General features: G+C 35.1%; 1 protein-coding gene across 1 annotated transcript; it reads left to right on the forward strand.

The window, feature by feature from the left end:
• The first annotated feature begins 291 nt into the window (after positions 1 to 291).
• Positions 292 to 21,639, forward strand: LOC111052642 (post-GPI attachment to proteins factor 3). Its single transcript, XM_039441653.1, has 7 exons — positions 292 to 313; positions 7,072 to 7,226; positions 7,966 to 8,118; positions 16,562 to 16,686; positions 18,457 to 18,593; positions 20,110 to 20,314; positions 21,262 to 21,639. The coding sequence occupies exons 2-7, from the start codon at positions 7,164 to 7,166 to the stop codon at positions 21,314 to 21,316; spliced, it is 738 nt and encodes a 245-aa protein (XP_039297587.1). The 5' UTR covers positions 292 to 313; positions 7,072 to 7,163; the 3' UTR covers positions 21,317 to 21,639.
• Positions 21,640 to 24,116: the final 2,477 nt, after the last annotated feature.

Raw genomic sequence — 24,116 nt, forward strand, 5'->3', positions numbered from 1 at the left:
TCTTTTTTATGTAATCTTACATTTGTTTACTTATGGATTCAATGTTGATTTAGTCAATGGTTCATTGGGAGATAGTTTTCCATCATACAAATTATGTGTTAAAACCTGCAAAGATAAATCATGTGATAAAGGTGAGTGGCCAAAATCAGGAATATCTGCATGTACTCTTAATATTTTTGGTTGTAATCTAGTTTTGAATACTGTGCCAGTTCATAGGGTGAATAGGTTATTCGGGGCTTTGGGCCTTACTATTTTGTATAGGTCTGCAGATTCCCTGGTCAGCAGACTGCGGGGAAGACGACAGAAGTAACAAGTAAGGTCTAAGCTTTAGTGACCTTAAATATCTAGATGAAACCACTTTGTTATTTATTAATCACGGTAACCATTTCTCATTACAAACAAAAAAGTACCTATATTTCAGTTCTACCGGTAACTATTCAAGGTAAAAACAACATAACTTACATTATAACTTAGAATATAACAATTCTACAATAAGCTTCACAGTTATAAATATGGTTTTAAAATATAAATTTGTTTAACCAACTACGAATGCCTGGCTATGTTATTATTTCTTATAGCCTAGCCTTTCAGAAAGATATTCCTGAAAGTTGATTTTCCTTCTTCAGCTTTTATTAGAGTAGCCTATATTACTTGTGCAATGCAAAACTCACAACTTTTGGGCCCGTATTACATTAGAAAACTAAGCTGGGTTGCCAGTGGGACAACAGTTGTATCCGTGTAGGTATGTAGCTAGCTTGTACATTATAAGTGAAACTACAAAAAAGTGGAGACCGGTCTGGTGATCCAAATTGGACATCAGCCGGTCTTCATGATCTGGTGTTCCTAGTGCCTAGTGTAATAAACGCAATAAGGACGCTCTTCTCTTCATCAGCCACGGCAGTTTAGCCTACTGTAGTTGAGTAGGCCTGACATTCTTTTGAATTTCGGATAATGTCCACATAAGTAAGTTGCTAGAGCATGTGTAACGGTAAGCTATGAGATGATCAAACGTCCAAGCCTACTGGTGGGATTCGAACCCACAACCAGGCAGGATGGTACTTGGTTGCAACCTGTTTAGTTAGTTCACTCAACCAAACCACCCTGCTCGGCTGAAGTGAATATCTGAGCAAGTGGAGAATAGGTATCATTGTCACCATAAGGTAAGTCAGTTCTTGATAAGAAGATGGAAATTGACGATTTATTTCAATTTGAAGGTTTTATTACACAAACATTTATTCTTGAAGGAAAATCTTGAACAATCATGTAAGAAGAAAATGCAATGTCATCAGAATTTATGGGTGAGCAATTCCATAATTCTTTAGAACAAACTAGACGCTCAATATTAAAGTACAATTATAGTACCCACTTATAACATCAGACAATACAACTGTAGTAAACACATCATAAGTACAGACTTTCTAATGGCATATAGGATAGGTAAGTTATGGCTCCCTGGGTAATATTCACGGCTTTGCAAAAACATTAGGCTTCAGAGTCGCTAGATCCCTAGATGCAGGAAGCTCCCTACAGAGCTTCCTTGAAGGAAACTCCCTACACAGAGATTCTTCATGAATGAGAGAGTTGCAACGTATCACCAACAATGGAAAGAGCACGTTGAACGAATGTCAGCTGTGTTGTGCTGAAAGCTACAGGACCCGGACTGTAAAGCTGCGTTTACACCAAAGCTATTATATTAACAATAGTATATTTCGCACCTAGAGCAGAAAATGAGATTTTTCCAGCTCGAAATAGGTTTTCAAGTCCGAGGCCGTAGGCCGAGGACTAGAAAAGATTGAGAGCTGGAAAAACATTTTTGCCCGTGGTGCGAACGATATTTTTCGCCACACTACAGGTATTGCTGACAAAATAAATAGTCTAAAGAATACAAAATAAAGAATACTCGTTAAGCTATCGTACCTATCTCTTGATTTTAGTGGTAGAAGGTGATTTGCAGTCATTTGGTGAAGGTAAGATTTGCAGTCAGGATTTCAGATTCTTTTAAAATTTCACTTGGAATACCACAGTCATCTTCAAGCATTTTTGAAAATTCGGAATGCACTAATCAACAATAAATAATTGAATAAAACTGGTTGCGAAGCGAATTAGTTTGATTCGAAACTGGAACTGAAATCATGGCGACTTTAGCTGATGATGAAAGTGGCCACTCGCCCGATCTAGCGGATGACTTATTAACTACTTCCATGAGCGGCTGGAAAGAGACAACTTTCTGGCCTAGCCCGGAAAAGAAACCCTTTTCTGACGTCGTCTGCAAACAAGGTCTTTCAGATCTACGTAGGGACTGGAAAACAGCTGCTTTCTGTGCAGTGTGGCGAAATAGTTATTTGTGCAACTAGTGCGCAAAGTGACAGTTTGCTGCACTGAAAGAAAAGGCGAGGGCGGAATGGCTTCTTGAGAGCAGCAGAGGAACTTTGCGCACGTATTTCACATTTAATTTTTCCTACAGTTACCATTGAATATGAGAAGTGGTTGATTGAATGATTATGGGTAAAATGATGGCTGAAATCCATCAAATGTTTGTGTGTGTGTGATGCTGTCATTAATAGCAACTTCAATTCATTTAAAAATTAATAATCCAATTGAAGTTGAAAATTCTCAGCCAAAGTTCTCATTTTCATTCATTCAAGAATCAGGAAAAATACAGATGGAACAAAAACTTCACATTCAAAATACACGCCAACAAGCTGGCTGAACCGAGATGCAAGATGGCTGAACCGACAAGCGCGCGACCTAGCGGGAAGAATCGTACCTAAGTTTGTTTCATCCAGCTAAAAATTACTGAAACACGATTCAGAAAATTAGACTTTTGCTCAAATTAACGAAAAAAATGCTCAAAGTAAACTGAAAAATATTTATAAAAATAACATAGACAACAGAGAATATTTATTGTAGTATTGTTATGTTTTTTATTATTTTTATTTATATGAATATCGAACGGTAATCATTTAACCTCAAAATTCGAATTTTGTAATGTATATTTGCTACTTTTCTCATTTCTTGGAGTTGAAATAATAATTATCAATAGAAAAGAACTATTATTTATTATTTCATGATGAGAATTCGTAAATGATGATTATTTAATTATGATTTGGATGAACATTATTCTTGTTTTGGATTTCTAGATTGGGATTTTATCATAAATGTAGAGTAGCCATTGAAATGATTCTTATCTAAATCTAACCACAGTCATTTTTACCAACTCAATTTTTGTTTTCGTGCACTAATCCTCCATATAACCCACCAACTATTTGTGTTGCCATGTTGCAAATCTGGAGTGCAGAAAAATTTTTTCCCGCACTAGAGCGGAAAAGTGATTCTTTGCGTTCTGTAATCAGTGCAGGAATAGTCACTTTTCAAGGTAACTGTAGGAAAAATATTTTTCCGTCCTTATAGATTCTATTACATTGAAAACAGAACTTGACAAACACATATGTTCATCATGTGTATGATAAGTTATGTTCAATCTAATAGAATCTATAAGGACGGAAAAATAAACATTTTCTTAATTACTTTGGTGTAAACGCAGCTTTAGTACTATAGATGTTATTATGAGTAGGTACTAAATAAATAAAATTCGAGCCTCAAATTTTGACATTCAATAACTTTTTACTTTCCTTGCCCTACTACCATAGGTAAGGAAAGTATTGCTTTCCAAAAAAAATTAAGGTACCCTAATTTCAAGTTTTCTATACGTTTCAAGGTCCCCTGAGTCCAAAAACATGATTTTTGGGTGTTGGTCTGTGTGTGTGTGTGTGTATGTCTGTGAACACGATAACTCCATTCCTAATTAACCGATTGACTTGAAATTTTAAACTTAAGGTCCTTATAGCATGAGGATCCGACAATAAGAAATTCAATTCAAGATGGCGGAAAAAAATGGTGGATAATTACTAAAAAACCATGTTTTTCTCGAAAACGGCTCTAACGATTTTCTTCAAATTTATACCATGGATAGCTATTCACAAGCCCTATCAACTGGCATGAGTCTTATTTCCGGGAAAATTTTAGGAGCTCCGTAATATTCTTGAGAAAAATGGCGGATAATGACTAAAAACCATGTTTTTCACGATTTTCTCGAAAACGGCTCTAACGATTTTTTTTTCAAATTCATACCCTGTATAGTTATTTATCAGCTCTATCAATTGGCATGAGTCTTTTTCCTGGGAAACTAATGGGGGGGTCCACCCCATCCTTGAGAAATAGACTTTGTAACCTGCTTCTCGTGCATGAGGTAGGTAGAGCAGTTTATAAAAAGAACACAGTCATAGTCAAGATATTTCATCTGTAGAACAGCTGTTTTGACGACTTTTAAAAAAAATCATCGAATTTCACAATTTTATTTACACAAAGGAAAAAGTACTCTGAAAACAATAATTATAATATACACATATACAGTAGTCTGATCGTAGTTGCAAATATGTTGCCGCCAATCGTCATTATGTTATTCCCCTAAATTATTCTCGTTTGAGAATGAGGCTTGCAATTCAATGAGCAAGGAAAGTTTTGTGAGTGTACCACACCAGATTTTTTATTTGTGCACCGAATTTGATGATTTTTTTTTCTTAGTTGTGTTTGTTATGTTCAGGACCAGGTTTATGGCCTAACAAATTTATAATCCGACTTCAGGACTCTTTTCTACGGCCCTTTAAAGTTTACATATAATCCTTATGGGAGAAGATTTGTGAGCTGGCCACACACATAAATAAAAATAAGCTGTTATAATCTTTTGCATCATCCAACAGCCGTCGATAGATCTGTTTTCCAATTTTATTTCTACTGATTCACAAAATTTTTATTTGAATAATGCCACGGTGCGAACGACGTCCAAACTTCGGTCGTAGAACTCAAAATGCTGTAAATTTAGAATATGCACGGGAAAATCAGCAGCAAGGAGATATACCATTCAATTCCCAGCAAGCTGCATTTAACTATAACTAAAAATACAAACTGCTGCACAAACTAACTAAGCACATAAGAAGTCCATATTGAGATATAAATACTGATTGTTGGATAATTTTAAATATAGTGCATCAGATGGAAAATATAGTGCTAAGGCAGGACTTCCTTTATACCGGACCTGTGCCTACAAAAAAAAATGGCCGCCGTAGGTGGTGGCCGGCATTGATATTTTAAACGGGAACTTAGAAGAACTGAGATTTCGACAAACTGAGACGCTCTCTAACAGCTGATTAGTGATTTTTTTCTCAGTAGGAATTTCTATAAGACCACCACATACGGCGGCCATTTTTTTCTAGGCTCAGCTCGGCTGGTATAGGAGGTGAAGACCACATACGCCGGCCATTTTTACTTTCCTTGCCCTACTACCATAGGTAAGGGAAGTATTGCTTTCCAAAAAAATTAATGTACACCAATTTCAAGTTTTCTATACGTTTCAAGGTCCCCTGAGTCCAAAAACATAATTTTTGGGTGTTGGTCTGTGTGTGTGTATGTCTGTGAACACGATAACTCCATTCCTAATTAACTGATTGACTTGAAATTTTAAACTTAAGGTCCTTATACCATGAGGACCCGACAATAAGAAATTCAATAAAATTCAATTCAAGATGGCGGATAATTTCTAGAAAAACCATGTTTTTCAAGGTTTTATCGATAACGGCTTTAACGATTTTCTTCAAAATTATACCATGGATAGCTATTTATAAGCCCTATCAACTGACATGAATCTCATTTCTGGGAAAATTTCAGGAGCTCCGTAATATTCTTGAGAAATATGGCGGATAATTACTAAAAAAACCTGTTTTTCACGGTTTTCTCGAAAACGGCTCTAACAATTTTCTTCAAATTTATACCATGGATAGCTATTCATAAGCCCTATCAACTGACATGAATCTCATTTCTGGGAAAATTGCAGGAGCTCCGTAATATTCTTGAGAAAAATGGCGGATAATTACTAAAAAAACATGTTTTTCACGGTTTTCTCGAAAACGGCTCTAACAATTTTCTTCAAATTTATACCATGGATAGCTATTTATAAGCCCTATCAACTGACATGAGTCTCATTTCTGGGAAAATTGCAGGAGCTCCATAATATTCTTGAGAAAAATGGCGGATGATTACTAAAAAACCATGTTTTTCACGATTTTCTCAAAAATGACTTGACTGATTTATTTCAAATTCATACCCTGTATAGTTATCTATCAGCTCTATCAACTGGCATGAGTCTTTTTCCTTGGAAACTAATGGGGTCCACCCCATCCTTGAGAAACGGACTTTGTAAACTCCTTCTCGTGCATGAGGTAGGTAGGTAGAGCAGTTTATAAAAAGAACACATAGTCGAGATTTTCATCTGTAGAACAGCTGTTTTGACGACTTTAAAAGAAACATCTAATTTCACAATTTACACGAAGGAAAACAATTATTATATATACACATATACAGTAGTCTGATCGTAGTATCAAATATGTTGCCGCCAATCGTCATTATGTTATTCCTTTAAATTATTCTCGTTTAAGAATGAGGCTCGCAGTTCAATGAGCAAGGAAAGTTGTGTGAGTGTACCACATCAGATTTTTTTCCAAGTCCTGGCTAAGGCTAAGCTCACCTGAGGAAGCGCGGCTTGTTGATACTAAGTGGTGATCTTTTGGAGATTGCCTTATCACACCGTTCCACGCCATGCCCGATTCAGTGTGTGTGAGTTCTTCCGCTCAAACCAATAAGCAAGAAGCACCTGGATGCAGAATGCCTCATCGCGCCTCCTCAGGTGTGCATCCAGCTAAAAATTGTCACGAGATGCATGAAATATTTGGCGGTACGAAGTTTGCCGGGTCAGCTAGTTGTACAATAATATTGATCTTATATTTCTTGCTTACAAATCCTCATACCATTGATAGTATTTTGATATCTATTATAGTATGCTTCTTATTTTCAACTATAAATGAGTTGTTTTGAACCGATTGAAAAACTGTGTTTTGCTTGACGTTTAAGGGTGGAGTGTTTAGATGTCTCAGTTTCCTATGGGAACTAATTTGTTCACCTTATTTTGGGTATAACATAAAATCAATAACTAATTACTTACTATTAAATTTATTACAGATGGATATAATTTTAAACGGGAAAACAGCACATTTCCAATCAACATATTCGATCTGCGGTGGCGTTGTTCAGATGATTGCCAATATGATTGTATGTGGTATGTAGTCGACAGCTTTGCTGCTAAAGGATGGCCTCCTCCGCAATTCCATGGAAAGGCAAGTAGTAATAATTCATGTGAAATTAATTATATTCTAGACACCAAACAGTTTATTGTACTAGATTTTAGAACAAGTCTAGGGCTTTGGCGCTTCTCCTCTCTACAATCCTCTCGCAATCCCCTTTCATCTTCACAAGCCCTAATTAAATCATGGTAAGGTTGATTTTCCATTTTCCAACAGACATTGTTAAAGCAAAGGTGACTGGTCAGTGGTCAAGTCACATCAGTTGAAGTGTTGTCGAGAATAATTTAATTCGTGTGACCAGTCACCTTTGTTTTATGAATGTCTATTGGGAAAACCATACCATGATGTGATTATGAAAATAAAGGGGTAGAAACTCATCAATTTCAATTTATATCTAAATCGATTATTGTCAAACAAGTCAACCTTATCGCGGGTTCTATCAATAGGTTTCACATTGTTATTTTACACAATTTTAATTTATTAGCATTCAATTCATTTTATTATATACTAGCAGGTAATCCGTCCTCCGAAAGGGTCTGATTGAAGACTTGACAAACTGAAAACTCGACCTACTAAAATCTTGAAGAATTTGAAATAGGCCTGCTCGGTAAATTAAGAATCTATATGCAAAATTTCAAGTTAATCAGTCCAGTAGTTGGTTCATATGTGATGATGCGTCATTCTTGATTTTCCTATTCCGTACGTATAGGTGTATGAGCCAGTTCTTTCCTTTATTATATCATAGATATATTATTCAACTTAATTTTTGCAGTGGCCGTTTGTGCGATGGCTTGGCCTCCAAGAGCCGGCTTCTGTGATATTTTCGCTGATGAATCTCGCCGTTCACCTCGTGATGCTGCACCAATTCCGTAGTCGAGTGCGACCTGGGGGACCAATGTACAAATTGTGGTATTTCTATTTTGTTGTAAGTAATTCATCTTTGACAATATGTTATAATAATCTAAGGCGCACCGCAAAGTAAACCCACGCCGTGGGATGTTTTGTAAACCATTGCTAGGCTTCTCTAGACATCTGTGTAATATATGCAATGAATAATCCACTTTTCAGCTGATTGATTATGAACAATTCTATAGCAATGGTTTACAAAACATCCCACGGCGTGAGTTGCTTTTCGTGGATTAGCGTGGGTCTACTTTGCGGCGGGCCTAAGGGCCGATTTCCGAGCTCGGGTTTTAGCTAAATTCTAGATTTTAAACAGCTGTAGTCAGAAAATTGGCTTTTCGAAACAGGGCGTAGTCGAAGACCAGTTTAAATTCTCTGGTTACACCACAACACAGGACAGTGATTTACAATAGATCATTTTTGGTGAAGGCAGTTAGATTGTGGAATGCATTGCCGGACAATATTAAGTTGTTGGGTGGTGGGGCTCGGTTCGCGCCTGCAGTTGTTGGTTGACAGTTGGGTGGCGGTGGGCTTCTTTGAGTCGGTAGAAGGGGCTTGATCTTGCTATCATTAAAGTTATCAGTATCCTCATAGGATGCTTACGAGTGTGAATGTAGAATGTCTGGTGTGTGCTTGTCCTTTAAATTTATTATTTAAAGGACCTTAAATTAAATTTATTATTTAATGTCCTTTAATCTATTATTTTTGCTTTGCAGTTTTTTCCTTGAATATATAAAACATTTTATTCTGCAAAACGTATTGCATTGCAATTCTGTATCTATTACAATTCTCAAAAATATGTATTGGTTAAGTGGTAGAGTGGACATTATTGTCCAAACTTCGCCACGTCAACAAAAATGAACAAATCATTCATTTAGTCACATACAATTATTTTTACAGTTATATGAGAAGGCACATCAGGCTTATACCCAAATCTGTCCCTTTTCAAATTTATACTAATACAGTCCAAATCAAAATCTAGGTTAAGCTATCACTCATTAAAATAACAATTTATTCACACTTCAGAAAACAAACACATCATCAATTACAAATAGATATACTATGAATTCGATTTAGAATGATATACATTAGGGGTATTCACAATGTTGGAGTTAGCAGGCTAAGTCGAGCTATTCGCTATATCCAGCTATTTGCTAAGTCTGTGTTAACTCAATGCTATAGTGGTACGTTAGAAAAAATTAACAGACGAGATAGCAGATAGCGCAGGTTTGAGTCCGCCAACTCTAGCTATCTCTTTTAAAACGGCAGCCATATGTTTATAATCTTACTTTTTCAAACCTTAGACCAGTTATAGAATAGACACGCCCCATTTTATATTCATACTGAAAGTCGATGAAGCCAACATCTACTGCCATATCGCTCCATCGTGACGTCAGCATCGGATAGAAAACTTTTCTGTAGAGTTTGTTTACATTGTTTTCCATAGCAGATTGCGTGGGAGCGCAGCGGGAGTTTACCATTTTTATAAATAATAATTTACTTTCATCTGAAATAGACACAATCTAAGAGTTTTCTATGCGATGATGACGTCACGATAGGGCGATATGGCAGTAGATGTTGGCTTCAGAGGCTAGACTTCCCAGCGTGTCTATTCTATAACTGGTCTAAGTTTCAAACTAACTTTGAGTTACACAAATTATCCGCTTGGATCGCTACTGCAGTTAGCTAATAGCAGATGGTTTTAGATGGGGCGTTCACAATCCAGAGATATCAAATAGCACTTTAGCTGGCTAAAACAACATTGTGAATACCCCTAATGTTTGCTACAATATTTGTTAATATATACTATGTACTATTCTACACTGACAGCATCTAGTTACTTTTTTGGACTTTCTGAAGTAAACATGTCTTCTAAAAAAAGATAAATAAACGAAAATAAGTTTTTTTTGCTGAATTTTTCTTCTCGTGAGATCAGCTGAATGCACTCACACATGCACTCGTTCACTCACTTCCATTACGGTATCGACAGACGACAAAATTTCCAGCTGTTTTTCCAAAGTCCTTCAGTGAGTTATCCCAGGGCCCAGGGTAACAAACAATACAATACAAAATATGCAGAGGTAACAAAAAATTGAAGCAAGAAATGACAATAAAATGTAATAAATACAAGAGATCAATATTGAATAATAAAAGTCTTTAAAAAATAAGTGTTTTTCAATAAACTCAATCACTTCACTGCTGAGAGAAAAAGCAAAAAATAAATTAAAACGAAATAATAGACAAGCTACTGAAGAAAATTAATACAGTAAGAATTGTAATCAAAGATGAATTTGTTGATTTTATGTATAGTGGATATGAGGAAAAAGAACCTGAGTAGGCCTAACAGTATTCAATACGTGGAAAATAAAATAAAGAAATGTGGGGAAAATCAGATAGCAAATAAGAAGATTTCTAATAGGAAAAATTTTGAAAAGAAAGAGGATAAGATTTAGTTACCTAATCAATACATATTTTTGAGAATTGAAATAGATACAGAATTGCAATCCAATACGTTTTGCAGAATAAAATGTTTTATAGACAAGGAAAAGAAACTGCAAAGCGAAAAAAATAGAAATTTAAAGGACAAGCACACACCAGACATTCAACATTCACACTCGTAAGCATCCTATGAGGATACTGATAAATGAATAAATATAAACTATAAATATGTTATAATTTCATCTTTCGTTATAAATTTTTTATGCCTTTGTACTCCAGAGCGAAGCTCGGTCCCCGATATTGAAGATTATCATAAAAACTACGACTGCGCCCCATTTCGGAAAGCCGATTTTCCGACTCCAGCTGTTTTAAGTCACAGCCTATTCAAATCAAAGTAAGTAGACAGTATGTACATTATATTAAATCAATACCATGCAAAACAGAAATGAAATAAATAAGTGGTTTGATTAATACTGTGAATATCTCCGATATTGTAAGATATTCACATTATTAATCAATACAATTTAAAAAAAATTATTCACGCTAAATAATTCAAAAAAACTTGTGATTATTTCGAGCCTGAAAATCTCTTTTGACTTTTTGACGGATGGAAGCAAGCTCAAATGAAAAATACAGGCGAGCATGCTGATCCTATTCTCGGATGATCCAGCCGGGGATTCAGGGGGTGGAGCCCCCTGGCTAGACAGATGAAGCGAGCATGCCGGCTAGTGATTGACATTTCTCAAATGAATAGTTCAAATGAAGTAACAAATGTATTAAACCAATATTTTTGCTTAGTTGCATAAGATTTAAGGGGAAATGTTATTGGAGATAACGCTAACATGAATATCAATTTCAGACTTACAATGTAATATTTTTACGATACATTGTTGGAGAGTTTCTGAAACATCAAAAAATAGGATTGAAAGCTGTTATTTCAACAATTTTACACATTTAAGAGCGTATATCTCGAAAACTGTTGAAGATATCACAAATCACCACAAAACAAATATTGTAGAAAATTTATCAAGCTTCATTTCTGAATATTAGTCTTGTCGGTTGAACGCATTTTACCCCTTTAGCACAAGGGGTAGGGATGAGGACTTATAATATGTTCACCCCCTAAATGGTCTCAATAAAGCTGTGAAGTCAAAAATTGTGTTCAAAACATTCTCTCCAAATTCCTTTGTCAATTGGTCTATTTTTGCATAACTGAAGATCTCACACTCAACACTTAAGCTGCTGCAACAGTCGTGGGGATGTGCGTAAACTTGTGAAATTATACTTCAAATTGAAGAGAATTTGACGTTCTATAAGCTCATGATCAGCATGGATTTTTCCCATCGATATATATTAAAAAAGTTATAAGAGCAAAAATAACAAAAAATTGAGGGGAAAATGTGTTTTTTCAAAAATTTCACATCTTTTAGAGCGGATATCTCGAAAAGTAAAACAGATATAGAAAAAGTTGTTTGTTTAATCAATATTGTAGGAAATTATGTAAGCTTTAATTTCTTATAGAATAGTCATGTCTGTAAAATACATAATTTTCGAGTTATATGCGAGAAACCAAAAAATGGTACCTTTGAACCACCCCCACCCCCTTAGCACAGGAGGTAGGGGTGGGGACTTTTGATATGTTTACCTCCTCACTACCCTAAATAGAACTGCAAGGTCAAAAATTGTCTTCCAAACTTATCCCTCTATACCCTTTTTTGAGCATTCATTGCCTTGACTATATATGTTATGTTCGTTATGATATTTGAAATAATTTTGGAGTTCCTTGTACTAAGCGTTGATCCATTCAAAAATGTTATATGGGATGGAAGTATGGGGAGGCACATATTTCAAAACCACAGCCCAACAATTTTTTTTCAAAAATCATTCATCAGAATAATTTCAAATAAAAGAAAAATGGAGCATACTTTGCCTCTGTTTAGAAGTCTAAATATTTTGCCAGTAAGAAATTCATATATTTATAAAACTTCATAAATAATCTTCGATAGAAGTAAAGAAAAAAAATACATTTTGAGGGTGATAGAGTTTCTAGAAATAAATTGAATGTTGTGGTCCCAAGACCCAACTTAACAGCCTTAACATCTCTTTTTTGCCTCAATGTTCTATAAACATTTACTAGCAGAAATAAAGGAATGCCAGGATAAGTAAAAGTTTATGAAACAACTTCGCAGTCATCTGGTAATTGAGGATGATATTGATAAGGGGTAGCCGTCTAGTTGTCACCCCGACTACTTGACACCTGGTCATTTTGGCCATAGGCGACTACTTGTACCCTCGTAAAAATATGCCATTGCGATCAAGTTGTCCCCCCGACTACTTGACACCTACTGGACCAAAGGTGCCAACTAGTCATGACCGTAAACGACAACTTGACACCTCGCACCCTCGCGTCAGGTTGTCCCCTCGACTAGTTGGCACCTCTTTAGAAAGGGGACAAGTAGACGGGGATGGCTCACGTCTACATGACACCTTGCACGCTGGCGTCAAGTTGTCACCCCGACTACTTGTCACCTACAGAGCACCAGTTGGCACGACTTACACCCCCGCGGCGTAGTGAGGAGGGATCAAGCAATTTTTACTTTCCTTGCCCTATTACCATAGGTAAGGAAAGTATTGCTTTCCAACAAAATTTAAGGTACCCTAATTTCATGTTTTCTATACGTTTCAAGGTCCCCTGAGTCCAAAAACAAGATTTTTGGGTTTTGGTCTGTGTGTGTGTGTGTGTATGTCTGTGAACACGATAACTCCATTCCTAATTAACCGATTGACTTGAAATTTTAAACTTAAGGTCCTTATACCATGAGGATCCGACAATAAGAAATTCAATAAAATTCAATTCAAAATGGCGAATAATGGCTAAAAAACCATATTTTTCACGGTTTTCTCGAAAACGGCTCTAACGATTTTCTTCAAATTTATACCATGGATAGCTATTCATAAGCCCTATCAACTGGCATGAGTCTCATTTCTGGGAAAATTTCAGGAGCTCCGTAGTATTCATGAGAAATAGATAGCTATTTATAAGTCCTATCAACTGACATGAGTCTCATTTCTGAGAAAATTGCAGGAGCTCCGTAATATTCCTGAGAAGAATAAATTTTGTTGAAATTTTGTTAAATTTCTATCACGATTTTCTCAAAAATGACTTGACCGATTTTTTTCAAATTCATACCCTGTATAGTTAGTTATTTATCAGCTCTATTAACTGGCATGAGTCTCCTCCCTGGGAAACTAACAGGGGGTCCACCCCATCCCTGAGAAATTTACTTTGTAACCTCCTTCTCGTGCATGAGGTAGGTAGGTAGGTAGAGCAGTTTATTCAAAAGAACACATGTCGATATTTTATTTGTAGAACAGCTGTTTTGACAACTTTTAAAAAATCCTCAAATTCCATAATTCAAACAAAGGAAAATGTACTCTGAAAACAATAACAATAGTATAATCATAGTTTTAATTATTTAGCCGCCAATCGGCATAATGTTATTCCCTGAAATTATCCTCTTTTAAGAATGAGGCTTATAGATCAATGAGCAAGGAAAGTTGTGTGAGTGTACCACACCAGATTTTTATTACTGGTTATGATGTAGAATTGAATTCTTAGCACTTTTGGTTCACTAACATTTTCCCGTCAAACCCACGGTTCGGGAGATATTCGCCGTCTTTGCTATTTTTAGGACAATTTTTTCCGAGTTGGTTGAAAACAGAAAAAAATGAATAATAAGCCCTTTTGAACCAGATGTAGAACACAAATCTAAACACATTTTGTTCAGTTATATTTTCCCGTCAGACGCACCGTTTACGAGTAAATTGAGCCTAATGCTAGGACAGTCAAATTTTCATCCATCAATGATATGGCAGATGAAGCTATCAGTCTGGTTATCAACTGAGGTATTTAATGAAGTCTGGTAATTAATATAAGGATAAATAATTATTTATACACACTTGCGCTCAGATTGCAATCAGACCATAATAAGGCCAATGAGAATCTTCAAGTTGTGTCTGTGTCTTCTACACTCACAGACACTGTTCAAACAAATTTCATGAGTATGATTATTAAGAAGAGTAGCGTGTTGCCATATCTGTCACTGCAAATATTGAAAGAAAGAAATTATTTCTCGAATTCCTGGGCATATTATATGAGAGGCAATGAGAGTAAATATGAGATTGAAATTGAGGCAAACAAATGAGACAAGAAATTTATTTTTTAAATATTCAAGATAATTTATTGATGAAAAATTAACTTTGATGAAATAAATACAAATAATATAATATTAGAAGAAAAAGAAATAATATTATGATAGTTTGGCTTCATTTTCCAACTTCCAAATGAAGAGCCAGCCGGAATGGTGATTTCTAGTGGAGTGGAGTGGTTGTCGTGACCGTAGACGACTACTTGTACCCTCGTAAAAATATGCCATTGCCGTCAAGTTGTCCCCCCGACTACTTGACACCTACTGGACCGGAGGTGTCAACTAGTCCCGACCGTAAACGACAACTTGACACCTCGCACCCTCACGACAGGGTGTCCCCTCGACTAGTTGTCACCTCCTCATAAAGGATACAACTAGACGGGTATGGCTCACGTCCACTTGTCCCCTAAAAACCGGGTTTAAAAGGGGACAACTAGTCGGGGTGGCACCTAGTCGCGTACTCTTGATAAGTATTTTAATTTTCTTATGTAGATAGTCCTATGTCAAGAATGTGTACACGTACAAATAATATAAAAATAGAAAATATTATTTTTTATGTTCTGAGAATAGAATGTGTAACTCATGTATGTTGTGTATCATATAGATTTTTTATTATTAATGGTGGATTAAAATCCTTTTCATAATATTGTATGATTTAAAATTTGATAGAATTTTTTTTTTGTATTGAGAGATGTTTTAGAAGATAGTTTTTAATTTTTGTTTGTATTTATTTTTAAGGCCGGAAGTTTAAGTTTTCTGAACTATTCTTTTCTTCTAAATTCATTTATTTAGTTTCCCAAACATGTAATATACCTCTCTGGCTTTATTGTTTCTGAAGGATAATATAATTATTTTGTAAATTGTTCATGTATGTAAACTTATGGGACAATAAAGAAGTTTCAAAATCAAATCATTCAACTTAAATATCTGACTCCTGCTTGCCCTCAAGTGATCACTTAATCACTTTGCAAATCAGTATTTTATTCCATTAATATTTTTTGTTTCTATTCTCTTCATTTAATGAAGTAGCTAGCTAATGATAATAGCATTGTGCCTGAAATGATTAATCTATTTTCAAACTATAATAATTATTTCTTAATATTTAATGCTAGCATTTTACTACTTATTGAACGTTTTCTTGTGTTATTGTAGGTTAGTCAACGAACGTGCTATGAAGTAACTATATTTTTTGTGATTTACTGTTTATAGAGACTTCCATTACAGTATTGGTGTAGCAAAAATTTGATTGTAATTTTTGTACAGTACTTCCTATTATCATGTAATTGTTAAAGAGTGTGACTATTGCATTTTATAAGTATTTTGGTGAAATAAACACCTATTCTATTCACTTCTTTCGTTTAAGCTCGTTTCTCAACTTCTTGCTTAATATTATTTTATTGCGTACATAGACAAGGTATGAAATCTATGAGTACTGTGAGTTCATGTCTTTACAAGTCTTCAGAGATTCAATTGCCAAATAATTTGTTGCTATCAACATAGTCTACAGTATTTGTTTAACAAGAAGAAGAGGCAGGCCAAGGAAACGATGGCTACAGGACGTTGATACGGAACTGGTGGGGGCGGCAATGTTAGTGAGAGGCTGGAAGCGAAAAGCAGGGGACGAAAAAGAAGAAGAAGCAGAAAGAGAAGAAGATGAAAAAAAAACATTAGAAGAAGAAAAAGTAGAATAAGATCCATAGAATTTAAGTGCCTATTTTCTTTATCAATTGTCTTTGATCATATTTTTTCACATCAAAGTAAATAGTTCAGAAATATTCATTTTCAGAAAATTGATTGATATTTCTGTGATTGTTGCAGGTGTGTGCTAATGCATGGATTTGGTCAGCAATTTTCCATAGTCGAGACTTGCCATTCACAGAATGCATGGACTACTTATCGGCTTTCTGTATGGTGTTCTATTCTTTGTATGGTATGTTAATGAGGTAAGCTTTATGATACTCTCAACAATGTTTTCAAAGTGCTATTGTCATCTGTGTTGATAAAACTGGTTCAGTTAAACAATCTCTCAAAGTGAGCTATTGGGCAAAAATTGGCATGTTTTTACAAACTTGTTCCATATCAATATCACTATAACTTAAGTTCTGGTCGTTTATAAATAATAAAACATTCTAAAAGGATTCAAGGATACTTCATTCGAGCAAACCCAAAGAAAAGAACTATGTACAATAATGTTGTTCGTCTGTATTTATCAGTGGCGGCTCCTCTTAAGGTTGCAAGGTTGCACAACCCCCAACAAATCAGGCAATAAAAAGAGACTGTCCCTTTTTAAAACGTCCTAATAACACTGCAATTTGATGATCATATTATTGAAAATTATTTTCTCAATTCTGACAAAATTCATACAGCAGAAAGCCAGAACAGATTGTTTCAACATTTTGAATTTGTGCGGTTCGAAGAAGGAACGCATAGCATTTGCAACACCCTATGACGCGTCGCTTATATGGGAGACTAGCATTGGAAGCTATGAAGTACTGGAAAACCAGTTGGTTGCTAAGACAACGGAAGGCGTTTTGATGATCGCATGGTTGCAGCGTTCCTACAACCAGTCATTGTATAGAAACTAACATTACGATACCAACAATATCGATCTTTGAATATGTCTTCGTATCGATAGTCAATAGTATCACACTACAGACGACAGACCAGGTTGAAAAGTTTTGTTTGTTTTGATTTGAGGATTGTAAGTGATGGAGTAGGATAATAAACGAGGATATGTAAGTGATCGTGTAATAAACGAAAGCTATTTTTATTCTATTGAAAATTTATTGGATGATTGGATATTTAGTTTATAGCAATTGAAAATGAAATTGAACTTGATAAGTTTGTAAGACCTTCAAAATTGAGAATTCCACACAAGCTGTAAGGGTTTGCGTGAGCGCGTAAGTACAAGCGGCAGTTGAAAAAATAATTGTGCCATTGTATTTCCAGGCTAATAATATAAGACTGATCTGATGTAAAACAGTTTGGGCTTTCTATTTCTATTTTATTGTTTGAATCTCTCAACTTATTCATATACTCACTTATTGTTATCTCTTACAGTGACTTGGAATTTCGTTGGAAAAAAATGATAGCCTATAATTCAAGTTCTATGTAATGACAATTTAATAATGCCTGTTTATTGCTTTCTTATTTACTGTGAAAGTTAGGATTGGTATCTGCAACCTCCAAACTATATTTACACCAGCCGCCAGTGGTATTCATTATTTTATGCTTATCATACTCATTAATCCTCTCTCCATTCTAGAGTCTGGATCTGAATATTAAAGAATCTTTAATAGAAATGAGCCATAGAATGAATCGAATAAAGAGTCTTTAATCTTCAATACAAAATTTGTTTAAGAGAATCAAGTTCACTTACTCTATCGTTTCCGCTTCGTTTCTAATTCTTCAAATTTCATTTATTGTTTAAATAATTAGCATTTTTGATCTCAACGTCTTAGTTGTTATATGCTGATACCAATATATTTAAATATGTTTCTCTCTAAACTATTGTAACTATTCTGGCATTGATTAAATTTATGAATGAGAAAAAAATAATATTAATTGAATCAACTGCTTCCCACTTCTAGGAAATTGGCTAATCATTTTTGAATACCATCAAATTGAGTGGAAAAAATAATTCAATTATGTTCAAACCCACAAACTTTAAAACTACCTACAAAGTTTGGTACTAATGTTATTTTTGTCTCTAGGATGCTGATTGGTGCACCATTCATGATATCATTGCTTCTGACGTTGGTCTTCTTATCCTTCCTTCTCAATCACGCTGCATATCTCATTTTGGATCAGTTGGATTATCATTACAATATGACTGCCAACATTGTGATAGGCAAGTTCTAATCCTCTCATCTATACCCATTCTGACACAACCGTATTGTATCACGCATAAATTGTCACAAAATTATTTTTGTACTTCAGTTTTTTAATTTTTCATTTACGTTTGTGAGACTTTGCGAAATATCACAGAGAATAACCAATGAAAAGAAATATTTTACTATTGAATCTTATCTTGGTTACATTTTTTCTCAATATTTAGATGCATTATTCAAATAAAAAATCAATTAATGAAGGTTCTATTGATATTATTACTTTATTATAGACTAGCTGGTAACCCGTGCTCCGCAAGGGTCTCTTTTAAAACTTGACGTAATGAAATCTTGAAGAATTGAAAATAGGCATATAACCATCCACGGTTAAATAAGAATCTATATGAGAAATTTCGGGTAAAACCTATCTGGATGGGGGCATGGAACGGTCAAGAGAGAACAATACCCCTCCTTCAACGCCGGTGGAATGGGGAAACAATAACTGTCAACCCATGTCAATGTACTGTCAATATTCAACAATAGATCTCTTTATGCCCCCATTCAGATAAGTTTAGCAACATATAATATATTTTCAAAATTTATTCCAAATGGACACTGGTCCGCAAATTGCAACTCGACATATGTATCGGTTCAAAAATATCAAGTAGTACTAAGAAATTAGTCTTATACATTCAAATGTATAAATTTGTAAGTTCATAATTAATGACGTATTCTCTTCAAGTTTATGGTTTACCATCATAATTTTAATAAACGTAAAAACTAGCATTACTCATTGATATACCCTTATCACTCACATATAATAATTAATTGTAAACGCACTTGTGCTGGGCCACTATGCAGTGATGCTCAAGTCCTATTACAAGTCCTATATTACTCTGGGCCACAAAAAACATTAATTGTTTGACATATATAATAAAACTGCCCAATCAATCCATGGAAACAGCGGCCCAAAGAGCCTTGTCCTCATGTTTTGTTTTTTTTATTCGATGACTATTTTATAAATACTACACTACATACCATACTATAATATACCATACTATACTACTCTACATAGTATAGATATTCTGTTATTAGGTAATAGAATAGTGAAGCTATACTAAAATATTGTTCTTTGATAATATTAGAATTGGCTCAAAATTGTGTTGCATAATGATGAAATTCAACTATTTTTCTAAATAAGCTTTATTTTTCCAAATCCAAGCTAAATCCTAAATGCTAAGTGTCGAATAACGTTACTAAACATAACATATGCTTCATTGCACAAGGGTCGAAAATGTGCTAAATCTACCTGCCAAAGGGTCTCGCAGTTGTATTGTTCTCGCTTGACCGTCCCATGCCCCCATTGAGATAGGTTTTACCCGAAATTTCATGTTAATCAGTACAGTAGTTCAGACGTGATGATGCGTCAAACATAATTTTCCTATCCCGTACGTGTATAAGCCAGCTCTTTCCTTTATTATAGTATAGATTGGGCCTCATTTACAGAAAACTGTTACATAATATTAGTATGATTTGCAGGTTTTATATCTGCCGCCTGCTCAGCTATGTGGTGCATTTTGAATTGGAAGAGACACTCACATAGTCGCAATCTAGCTGTGTGCCTGACATGGGGCATTCTCACCACACTTCTTGAGATATCCGACTTCCCACCTATAGCGTGGACATTTGATGCTCATGCGCTCTGGCATTTATCTACCACTCCAGTTCCATACTTTTTCTGGAGGTAAACATTTTCTCTCAATTATTGTTCTCTTTTATAATGAAGATAGAAATGTCCTCTATAATCAACAACTCATATTTATTTTGTTGGGTACAGTTTATATTCTATATTATCAACAAATTAGTTCAATTGATTAACGAAACAGTGTTTCAGAGGATTAAAATCCATATTTATTCATGTATTATTATTTATTTAATCATTTCATCTACACATCCACATAATCAATATTGTTGGTTATATTACGGTAAGATCCGGATATTCTATTGATTTTCTGGAACTCATGGATTTTTATTGTTGAACAATTCTCAAACAGGGTTTATCGCGTTGCTTCCGATTTTTAAAAAAATGCTTTAATTTCGAGTTGATGTCATAATTATTCTGTAACGACGTTGTGTTCAATCATTTTTATCTATTTATTGCATTTTGTACAGTTGAAACTTTTGAAATGGCACAAGAGGCTTATACCTTTTAGAAAATATAGCATAAGAATCCCATGATATAGGGCGTTCATGTTCCAAATTTTGAACTCGAGCAGATAGTCCTAGTAGTTATTTTTCGTGAAGCTACGTGACGCTGGTAGTCTCTCATAATGTGTCGTTCTTACATTCTCACCCGCCCAAAGCAGTTATAATAGACAGTAGTCGACAGTAATCGGCTTGACCATAGAGTAAAGATAATTTTCAAGTTGTATTATACAACTATGTTGTTATACTGTTTATTTGTATTAGTTGTCACTGGCTGACTTAGCGAAAAATTGGCTTGAAACTTGGAACATAAACTACCTATACCATGGGATATCTTCTCATGCTATCTTTTTTCTATGTTTATACCCATAAATCTTATTTAATTTCCATTCTGTTTTTTCAATTTTCAGCAAAACGTCTTGGTTTTTCAACAAGACAAATTAAAAGTATCGAGGATATGTTAGTACTCTGCTTGTGTTGTTTCAGTTTTGTAATAGAAGACTGCAAGTACCTGCGGAAGACTTACATGAAGGAGAGGTGACCGGGACTGAGCTGGCTGTTCTACCGGGTGGTGCGGCGCCGACCGAGTCGTACGACAGGCAGTCGGTCGCAGACGCATCAGCTGCACCAGCAGACGTGTGCGGTCAGTTAGCTGTTGGTTTGCCAGCGCTGCAGCCTTCTCTGGCCCACCGCCACTGCCACCGGCCAGCGGTATGCCTTGGCACCAGCGGCTGGCTTATGAGCCCAACCAACCCCAATTTGGTTCACTTTTCATGCATCCATCTAGACATTTATAGTGCATTTATAATAAATACCGGGTGAGCATAAATTACCCTATCCACTTCATAGGTGAACAAAGCTATATTTGTGGCTAATACATTCATTAAATTTATTGCCCATAACTTCAAGCTTCAAACATTCAAGAGAAACATTTCTGAGAACAGCAAAATAGTATCCATGAAAGATCTTGATATCGCAAAAATATATAATATTATTTTATTTGTTTCGATACTTGGGAATTACATAATTGGTCGAAATTTGTCGTGTCTTTGAAAAAAGAAAGAACGGTTCTAGTTTATTCAATCAAAAAACTGATGAGTATCCCTGTGATAAACCATTAATAATTATATTCAATATACCGGGTAATCCGTGACCGGACATGATAATTATAATTATAAACCCTTTCTTGATAGGTAAATAAAGCAGTCTCTTCGGCTAGTTTAATACAGTTCAATATTCAAATTATTTTGACACTTAAGAATGACATAATCATCCGAAACTAGTCATGTTTAAAAAAATAAAGAAGTGTTCTAGTCTATTCAATAATAAATTGTATGAGTAACCCTATAAAAATAAACCATGCTCTAACTGAACGAGTAGGATGGTAGACAATGGAGTGTAAAATGAACTTCTCTAGAAAGAAAAGGCTAATGTGTGAGTAAGCGCGTCAATTGGGAGAGAGTGGTGCTACTGTAATAATGAACTTTTTCAGAAAGAGAAGGCTGATGTGTGTGTGAGCGCGTCATTGTAAAATACAAGCAGAGGTAATAGTTATTTGTGCAACTAGTGCGCAAAGTGAAAGTTTGCTGCACCGAAAGAAACGTTTACGCCCGAGCCGTAGGCGAGGGCGGAATGGTTTGTTGAGTGCAGCAGAGGAACTTTGCGCACGTATTTCACATTAAGTTTTTCCTACAGTTACCATTGAATATGAAAAGTGGGTAATTATGGGTAAAATTGCCTGAAATGCATCAAATGTTTTTCTGTGTAATTTTATTATTGATAAAAACCTTAATCCTAAAATCCTAAAGTCCTCGTTGTCGTTGGTTATAATATGAGTATTAATAATTTGCGCGTTGTGCTTCGTTGCACCTCTGCTCACTATGGCAGCCACAGCAGTCACTGTTACCAACTTCATTTTGATTTTGCTGCACTGTTGCTCCATATAACCTACTAAGTATTTTTGCGTTGCCATGTTGCAAATCTGGAGTGCAGAAAAGATTTTTCCCGCACTAGAGCGGAAAAGTGATTCTTTGCGTTCTGTAATCAGTGCAGCAATGGCCACTTTTGAACGTAACTGTAGGAAAATGAATTTGTACATGAGTAGGCTTCCTATTTTCGCACAACAAGATTTCATATCTAACATTTTTCATTTTTCCCTAAGGGTGATGCCCATATCCGCTTCAGGCTTGTGCGTGAGTAATGAGAAGGATGATGATGAAGACGACTGTACCTACATATTTAGGTTGGTTCCGAACCACCGGGAAGCTATTTTTAATCTCTCAAAGGATATTTAGCGGAGTCGGCCCTTCGAGTGGTCACTCGTCCAACGAGAGTAATAGATGCATACATCTCAACTTATCCGAGCAAAAGCTTATCAGAACGACCACGGAGTCAACCGTTTCCCATTCCTGATCACCCTAATCCCCATTGATAGTGATCACCCTAATCCTCCAAATTATAACATTTAACGTTTCTTCAAATTATTGTCCATAATTATCTCTCAATTTTTAGTAGATGAATATAATCTATTATAATATTCCATTTGATATCGAATTTTCAAAAGAGAATCTCTATGATACTCGAAACGAAAATGGCTTTAAATGATAATACAGTAACTAATTACTCTTGTAAAACTGCAAAGATTCAATAATTACCGTACTTAGGTTTCTTGTGCATGGCACGGATGCTCTGCAGTCACCACTCCAGAGCACACTGGGATCAATTGGTGAATTAACTAACATATTCTATTCTATTCAATGTAGTTCATCACAAAATCTAGGACGTACAGATGCTAAGTAGGCCTGCTAAAATAGATGCGCTACCGCTACTGTTACTCCTTTGTTCACCTACGAATTGCCCATAATTCATCCAATAATAATTCATGCTCACTCTATACTAAAACAGAATCTTCATAGTTTGAAATCTATTCAATTCTAGAACCAATTATATTACAGTAACCTCTCAAATTGTCTTTTTTCGTTAGGGCTACCTACTCTAACTATCTTCAAGTGATTCTGATTGAAAATTATAATTGTGATTTGAAATTTGAAAATGAAAAATTCTGACATTTCAATTGTGATATGAATTCTCCTTTCAAAACTCAGTTTTGTTATCATAATTTGAGTTCATGAACAGCCTATTGTGTTCCAATTAGCTATTGATACTGTTGAAAAGTAAATAGTTTAGGACTAATATAGATAATATTAATACATTTTATCACAAGATTGTTTTTTTTTAGTGACACTGTATTATGTTGTATAACTGTGCAAAACTACTTATTCACTATATTATCTAGAATAATATTGTGAAAAACTTTGAATTAAAATAGGAACTGTCATAGT

Source organism: Nilaparvata lugens, chromosome 1 (genome assembly GCF_014356525.2).
Source record: "Nilaparvata lugens isolate BPH chromosome 1, ASM1435652v1, whole genome shotgun sequence".
Lineage (NCBI taxonomy): Eukaryota > Metazoa > Arthropoda > Insecta > Hemiptera > Delphacidae > Nilaparvata > Nilaparvata lugens.

Excerpts from the sequence above, each read along its gene's own strand:
- LOC111052642 (XM_039441653.1), top strand. The coding sequence starts at position 7,164 with ATGTGGTATGTAGTCGACAGCTTTGCTGCTAAAGGATGGCCTCCTCCG. Across the intron at positions 8,119-16,561 it reads TGTGGTATTTCTATTTTGTT|GTGTGTGCTAATGCATGGAT; the intron begins GTAAGTAATTCA and ends TGATTGTTGCAG. Across the intron at positions 18,594-20,109 it reads GACTGCCAACATTGTGATAG|GTTTTATATCTGCCGCCTGC; the intron begins GCAAGTTCTAAT and ends TATGATTTGCAG.